This window comes from Ursus arctos, unplaced genomic scaffold (assembly GCF_023065955.2).
Source record: "Ursus arctos isolate Adak ecotype North America unplaced genomic scaffold, UrsArc2.0 scaffold_19, whole genome shotgun sequence".
Classification (NCBI taxonomy): Eukaryota; Metazoa; Chordata; class Mammalia; order Carnivora; family Ursidae; genus Ursus; species Ursus arctos.
In genome coordinates this window covers 44,515,879-44,523,687 of record NW_026622863.1, presented here as the reverse complement: position 1 = coordinate 44,523,687, position 7,809 = coordinate 44,515,879, and the positions used below count along the sequence as shown (strand labels likewise).

Sequence of the window (7,809 nt, the reverse complement as noted above, 5' to 3'; positions counted from 1 at the left end):
AGGTTGGGAAGGGGCATGAGGGATGCTTTGGAGTGATGGACGTGTGGCTGTGTGTATACATTTGTCAGAACTCATGGAAATGTACACTTAAAATGTATGCTTTTTACTATATGTAAATCACACCTCAATGATGTTGATTTTAAAACTATGATGTTCAGGATCCACCAGAGACCAATTATCAAAAGCTCTGGGTTGGGGCCTAGCCATCAGTATTTCGTCAAAGCTCTCCAGGTGGTAATTATTTGCAGTCAGGGACTTGAGGTACAAGGCTGTCCCTGTGTTCTAGCGGTGGAATCCCTAGATTCTAACCTAATCCCTAGGTTAGAAGACACCTGTGGTGTCCCTTCCTGGAAGAGGAGACAGGGGGGAGTATCTAAAAGGGAGAATAGGGGCAGATGCGGGCCAATTTATCTAACCCTCCCACCCCAGGAGGTCAGAGACTTCAGGCTTTGGATCTTATTTTCCTCCTTTTCTCCTCTTCCCCTTGGCTCCTTGGGCTGCACATGAAGTCCTCTGGCCCATAAGGAGAAGGCTTAGGACTGGGAGCTGGGGCTAGAGACCAAGTCCTCTCTGTCCTTCTCTCCTCCCAGCCTCTCCAGCAGTACCAGGGAGTCTGTGTCCTCTCAGGCTCATGCTGAGGGCCGGTGCCTAGCACAAGCCCCCTGTAACAACTCCAAGAGTTTGGCCAGAAAGAGTGCGACAGGTCTCTGGGGATGTCCTTCGCAGGGTGGACAAGGGCCCTGGCCTGTCACCCACAGCCGGGACCCCAGTGCATCCAGCAGACGCTGTAGCCGGAACACGGCAATCCCCAAGGATGGGCCCTCTTCGAACCGGATCACAGACAGCTCCAGCCGGAAGCACCCTAGAGTCTCAGCAGGACACACCTGTGGGGACAGAGTGACTTGGTGTCTCTGGGCAAGGATCTGATCCCAAATCCCCAACCTCAGGGTTTCTGGACCATGGCCTGGGATAAGCCCCTTCACCTCTTTGGCCCTCAGTTTCCTCATCTGTAAAACAGAACTCTGAAGATTTCTTTTTTTTTAAGATTTTATTTATTTATGTGACAGAGATACAGCCAGCGAGAGAGGGAACACAGCAGGGGAGTGGGAGAGGAAGAAGCAGGCTCCCAGCGGAGGAGCCCGATGTGGGACTCGATCCCAGAACGCCAGGATCACGCCCTGAGCTGAAGGCAGATGCTTAACGACTGCGCCACCCAGGCGCCCCAGAACTCTGAAGATTTCTACCTTCAGGGCTGACGCTAGCCTATACCTAGAAAATGACACTTCTTTCTTTCTTAAAACACTTGGAAGTGCTTGTTAGAACAAGATACATTACTGCTGTCTACCAGAAACTGACAAATATATCCAGGGTATGAATACTGCCCTTGGTGGTGTGGGATCCTTGTGCAGTGTACATTCTTCACATCCATACGCGGTGGCCCTATCTACCTCATAGGGTCAGCGTGAAGACTAAATAAGCTAATATACTTAAAGCATTTAGACCAGTACCTGGCGGAAGCAGCACTATTTAAGCATAGCTATCATCATCACCACCATCATCATCGTTTGTTGCTATGTGCCAGTCGCTGTTCTAGGTGTTGGGGACAGCATGGGGCGCCTGGCTGGCTGTCAGCCATCCAACTCTTGGTTTCAGCTCGGGTCATGATCTCAGGGTCATGGGATTGAGCTCTGCATCAGGCTCCACACTCAGTGGGGAGTCTGCTTGGGATTCTCTCCCTCTCCCTCTCCCCACTGCTTCTGTGCATGTGCGTACTCTCTCTCTCTCTCTCTCAAATAAATAAATAAATAAGTAAATCTTAAAAACAACAACAACAGCAGGTGTTGGAGACAGCAGTGAACGAAACGTATTTGTGAAGGCTGGGAGTTGGGTCAGCAGCTGGACAGCCAGAATACCAGCCCCACTGCCTCCTGCCCCCGACGTGTGTTTTGAGCCTAGTGGATTCTCCCTAAACTTCCAAGGTCCAGTAAGGAGCTAATGAAATACTCACCGAGAGATCATCTGGGGTGTAGAGAGTGCCATCATTTTTGTTTCCCTATAATTTGGGTCAGGGAGAAGGATCAGATTTTGGAGGGGAGAGCCTGACCCTTCTTCAAACATGCCCCCCCACCCCCTCCCTGCCTGCCTGCTGGCTCTCCCCTCCCTCCTCCTCACCAGCATCTTCATGATGGCAACAAGGAAGTAGAAAGGCTCCCGAGGACAGAGGGGTGATCCTAGGCCTCCCAAGGGCCGTACCAGCAGGAGGATGGTCCAGAGAGGCCACACGGGCACCCTGCCCACTCCCAAAGCTTTCTCCGGTCCCAGCCCAGCGTCCTGGAAGCAAGAAGTACAGAAAGAGCAAGTTAGAAGACTGGAGTGTCCTGACCCCTTCCTGCCCAGCTCCACTCAACCCACAGATACTCAGGGAATGTTTTCCAAGAGGCCGGGGAAGATGGTCACCCTGCAGTAGGGAGGGTCCAGGTCAGAGGGTTTCCTGACACCTCTCCCCCACCCCCCCACCCCCCACAGGAAGATATAAGACTCAGCAAGGGTAGGAGGATCAGTCCAGAGAGATTGGAGGATATGGGGAAGTCCCGTCCCACCCCCTCCCCCAACAGTTCCACAGAGCAGTACAGAGTGTGTGAGAGTGCATGAATTCCGTGGCCTGTCTTCTCGTTGGAAAACACCCCTGCGAGGCTTTATCTGTGTTTGCAGGTGCATATTTGGGGGGCTTTGCTGTCCTTTCTATTTCTATTTCTGTATCAAGTATTTCCATATTTCAAATAACTTGGAATCTCCATGCTTCCCTGTACCTGTCTGTCTTCTTTCTCTGAGGGCTGGCCTCTCTGCCTCCGAATCGCCGTCACTTGTGTTTTCTGGGTCCATCTGTAATTGCCCCTGTGTCTTATCTTCTTTCTCCTCTTCTCCATTGGCCCCTTTGTCTTTCTCCTTCATGTGTGTCTGTCTCTCTTGTGCTGTGTATCTGTCTGTGTGTCCCCCCAGGTCAGCCTCTGGGTGCTCCCTCCCTCCACCTCTCCCCTCTCTCACCCTTTTGGAGCTGGACTCTGGGCTGGAGGATCCTCCCTCCTGCCACAGACCCGCCCACCAACCTCCACCCATCTCCACCTTCCGGGCGCAAGGTGAGTCAACAGGACCCTTTGAACCTTGGACCTCTGACTCAGTGCTGCCAGGGAAACTGAAGCGACCGTGGGCTCTCTGCAACTCTGAGATAGAAACCTTTTGACTGGGAAGGGTGTATCCTGAGTGTGGGGGCAGCAAAGGGGCAACTCAATCCTGAGATTCCTCAGATGGGATGGCGGAGGAGGGGGGATGCTGGGGATGGAGAATTCTGTGGGGGAGGAGCCTAGAGAGTAGGGTGATTTGGGGGAGGGAATGAAGAGATTATTTGAAGGATCCTGGAGAAAGAGGGATTTCAAGGGTAGGGACCCTGAAGGGAGCATTCTGGAGGGAGGGTCTCTAAGGAGTGGAGAATCGAGGGGAAGCCAGTTGCTGGGAAGAGGAGGCTCTGAAGGGAAAGGAATTCTTGGGAAATGTAATTTTGAAGGAGGGGGCTCTGAAAGCGAGACATTTTGTGAAAGGGGATTCTAGGGGCTGTTCTGGGAAAGGTGGATTGCGGGCAGAGTGGAGGAAGATTCGGGGAAAGAGGAAGTCTGGGTTAGGGCTCTGAAGAGGGGGATTCAGGGAAGAGGAGACTCTAAAAGGAAGGAAATTCTGGTGAAAGGTGGATTCTGCACGAGGAGCGCTAAAAGGAAAGATTCTCGGAGAGGACTCTCGGAGGAGATGGGTTCTGAATCCCGAATCTGGAAATCCTGCTTGACTTCCTGCTGTGGGTTCTGATGGAGGAGGATTTGGGGAGAAGGGTGTCTAGAGAGCAGGATGGAGTCTACAGGGGAGGATGATGACCAGTGGTAAGGGGTAAAAGGAGCCTCTTTTTTTTTTTTTTTTTTTTAAGATTTTATTTACTTATGTGACAGAGAGACAGCCAGCGAGAGAGGGAACACAGCAGGGGAGTGGGAGAGGAAGAAGCGGCTCCCAGCGGAGGAGCCTGATTTGGGACTCGATCCCGGAAAGCCAGGATCACGCCAGAGCCGAAGGCAGACGCTTAACGACTGCGCCCCCCAGGCGCCCCCCAAAAGGCGCCTCTTTAGAGGAGGATGAGAATCGATCTTAGGGTAGAGGAAGATGATTATTAAAGAGCCGAAATGCAAATGAACCGGTGACCAACAAGCAGCGAGACTGTGAAGAACAGCCCGCCCTCACCCTTCTTCCGCGATTGCTCCCAGAGCACTTCAGGCCTCGCCCCTTCCGCTCCCAGGTCCCGCCTCCTCCGGTCCTGGGCCCACCTTCCCGCCGCTCTTCCGAAGTCCCGGCCCCTGGCTGCAATATGAGCCGTAAAGCGCTCTCTCGTCGCGACGCAGCACCCAAAGCGCCTGCGCAGACCCTGAAAAGCGGCCGGAGTGGCCCCGCGTTTTCCTTTTCCGGTTGCGGCGCCGCGCGGTGAGGATCTCTTACATACGTTTGCAGTCATGCCATCCAAGGGTCCTCTGCAGTCCGTGCAGGTCTTCGGACGCAAGGTAGGTCGGGTGCCCGATCAGAGGGGCTGAGGGAGGCCGGGGTCTGTAGGGGCCTACAGGGAGGTTCTGGGGTCGATATGGGAGTCGGGGGCCGAAGCTCACGTGGCTCCGCTTGTCCCCCGCTTTCCACAGAAGACGGCCACAGCCGTGGCGCACTGCAAACGGGGCAACGGCCTCATCAAGGTGAATGGGCGGCCCCTGGAGATGATCGAGCCGCGCACGCTGCAATACAAGGTGCTGGCATTGAGGGTGGGCGTTTGGGATGAGTGGAGGGCTTTAGAGAGAGAGAGGTTTAAATAAATGGGTTCCTGGAATTCATTGGTCTTGGAAGCTGAGGGATCTGGTATCAACAGTGGGATCTTTAGAAGCTGAGTTGGGGACAGAAAAAGGGGCATTTGGAGATAGAACTGGATTTTCGGGGGGTTCAGATATTGTGATGAAAGAGTGGACGGAGTGAAAACGTGCAGATTAAAAGGCTGCTTTCAAAACTGGGACATTTGGAAGTTCACTTATTTGGGGGAACGAAGGGCAAAGGGAGTTTGTGCAGCCTGGTTTCTTGCAGTAAGTTAAGGGGGTACGTGTGTCGTGTTTACAATCTAAGGTCTCTTCTCTCTTAGAGTATACAATCTCTGAGGACAGAAATCAGTTGGTTTCTTAAAACATTGTATTTAAAAGTAGAGTTTGGACATTGTAGGTGCTTAGTGATTAAATATCGGAAGAACAGGAAAAGAATTTGGGTTTGTCGTGCTTTGCTGTGAAAGGGGTTCCTCCCCTGCCCCTTGGCCTCAGTTTCTTTTCCTTTCTTTTCTTTCTTTTTTTAATAGTATTTATTTGACAGAGACACAGTGAGAGAGGGAAGCAGAGGGAGTGGGAGAGGGAGAAGCAGGCTTCCCGCTGAGCGGGACCCTAGGATCATGACCTGAGCTGAAGGTAGAGCTTAACGACTGAGGCACCCAGGTGCTCCTACTGTGTTTATTCTTATCGATTGTCAGTTATACGAAGGTTTTACTTGTGTAGACTGTGTTGAGTGCTGGGGAGACAGCAGTGACACAGGTGTCCCCAAGCCCTGCCCTCATAGGGCTCCTAGTCCAGTGGAGGAGGCAGACTGGACCCAACACCAGACACTGCTCAACTTAGTTTGGGCTGGGATGGGGGAGCCCAGAGGAGGCTTCTGCCTGGGTGGAAGGATCAGGACTGAGATGGGAATCTGTGAGCTGAGACCTAAAGGAGGTAAAACGAAAGCATCCAGGCACCTGCAAAAAATCTAGAGTTGGCCCGGGGAGAGCACGGCACAGGTTGGTGTCGTATTGTTGTAATTTGGAAATGGGAGGCTCAAAGGACTGGGAGGAGAGCTCAGTGGAGGAGGTACTGGACGTGGCCCAGGAGTGGCTTTTCACGGATTTCGGCAGCCTTGGTGGCTGTAGAGGTTTGCCTTGTTGAGCTAAAGTGACAGCACTCTCTTTTTTTTTTTTTTTTTTAAGTTTTTTTAAATTTATTTGACAGACAGAGGAAACACAAGCAGGGGGAGAGGGAGAAGCAGGCCTCCTGCTAAGCAAGGAGCCTGATGTGGGGCTTGATCCCAGGGCCCTGGGATGATGACCTGAACCGAAGGCAGATGCTTCACCGACTGAGCCACCCAGGCGCCCTAAAATGCCAGCACTCTTTAAGAACCAGTGCTAGAGATGAGGACTCTGAGGTCCAGAGGGACCAAATACGAGGGCTCAGCTCAGGTTGCCTTCCGCAGTCTCATCGGTCTTCAGATCCTCCCTGCTGTCCTGGCCGTGCAGAGGGGTCTGCAGTGACGCTCTCCTCCTCGTCCACTGGTGCTCTGACGTCTGTGGTGGCAGAAGTTATTCGGAGAGAAGGAGTCAGGTGCTCCCTGAGGTGGCTCCGGTGCGTGGGTTGTGATCTAAAATCCTCTCATGCCCCCTGTTCCTCCAGCTACTGGAACCTGTTCTGCTTCTGGGCAAGGAGCGATTTGCCGGGGTGGACATCCGAGTCCGAGTGAAGGGTGGTGGTCACGTGGCCCAGATTTACGGTGAGTCCCAGGAACGTGGGGGCCGGGTTGGTGGCTCTGAGAGCAAGGCCCTGCTCTTGAGCCTTCATAAAGCTGGTAACACTCTCCTGTGTGTATTTCCCTCACAGCAATCCGCCAGTCCATCTCCAAAGCCCTGGTGGCCTATTACCAGAAATGTGAGTGAGAATGGCTCCTTCACGACGGGTGGGCGGGTGGCAAGCGGAGGACCGGCCCCCATCTGTAGCCCCAGACAGTAGGAGGGCGCTTCCATGGCTACCTCAGTCTTCACTCTTTTTTCATCCCCAGACGTGGATGAGGCTTCCAAGAAGGAGATCAAAGACATCCTCATCCAGTATGACCGGACCCTGCTGGTAGCTGATCCCCGGCGCTGCGAATCCAAAAAGTTTGGCGGTCCTGGTGCCCGTGCTCGCTACCAGAAATCCTACCGATAAGCCTGTCGTGAGGATGAGGGTTCATCTTTATAATAAACAATTGTCACGGGACTTAAGATTTCAAAGATCGTGCTTTGGTCGTTTGTGGTGGGTCTCGGACTAAAAGAAATGCAAAAAACACCCCAGCCCAATGCCAGTCTGGATCATAATCCTTTCCAGAAGACACTACCCCAGGGTCAGTGTGGATGGGTGGGAGAGGCACGTGGCAGCAGGCCTGCTCCCAGTCTCCCTGCACCTCCGGTAGAGTCCAGTGTGCAGGCGCAGTGGAGGCCGAGTGGTTCTGGGGCATTGGTTGTGTGGGGTGTCCTTGTGGGTTTGTCTTTTTTCAGTCCCTTTGCCGCTGTTGAAATGGCATGTTGAGGAGCAGTGGAACGTGTAAAATAAGTAAACTTGAATACAAAGACAAGAGAACCCTCCTGGGTGCGTTCTGAAGTCAACCACTAAGAGCCGTGCCTGAATTGGAAAGGAGTTTTTCCTAATGCCAGCCTATAGGGAGACAGGCTTGGGATGCAGCGGAGGGGGCGTCCCCCTGACTGGTTCATCTTTCAGGAGGTCAGCACTTCCTCCTGGGGAACAGTCCCAGTTACACTCACTGTGGTGACTGTCTTTACAGGGCTCAGCACGTGTGTCTGAGGACTTGTTCATCTGTTGTGCGTGCCGTGTAGTAAGAGCCAACACGTAGCGGGCTCTCATTTGCTACTCCTGGGCTACACAGGACATTTCCATTGTCGAAGAAAGTTCTGTGGGA

The 7,809-nt window shown here is 53.0% G+C and overlaps 1 protein-coding gene across 2 annotated transcripts; it reads left to right on the top strand.

The window, feature by feature from the left end:
- Positions 1-3,172: 3,172 nt before the first annotated feature.
- On the top strand, positions 3,173-7,126 carry RPS16 (ribosomal protein S16). Of its 2 annotated transcripts, XM_057314382.1 has the most exons (6): positions 3,173-3,844; positions 3,993-4,592; positions 4,725-4,826; positions 6,534-6,630; positions 6,738-6,785; positions 6,916-7,126. In XM_057314382.1, the coding sequence occupies exons 2-6, from the start codon at positions 4,545-4,547 to the stop codon at positions 7,059-7,061; spliced, it is 441 nt and encodes a 146-aa protein (XP_057170365.1). In that variant the 5' UTR covers positions 3,173-3,844; positions 3,993-4,544; the 3' UTR covers positions 7,062-7,126. The 2 variants fall into 2 exon arrangements, with proteins under 2 accessions (XP_057170365.1, XP_026338119.1); XM_026482334.3 differs by lacking the exon at positions 3,173-3,844 and having other exon boundaries at positions 4,464-4,592; positions 6,534-6,785.
- Positions 7,127-7,809: the final 683 nt, after the last annotated feature.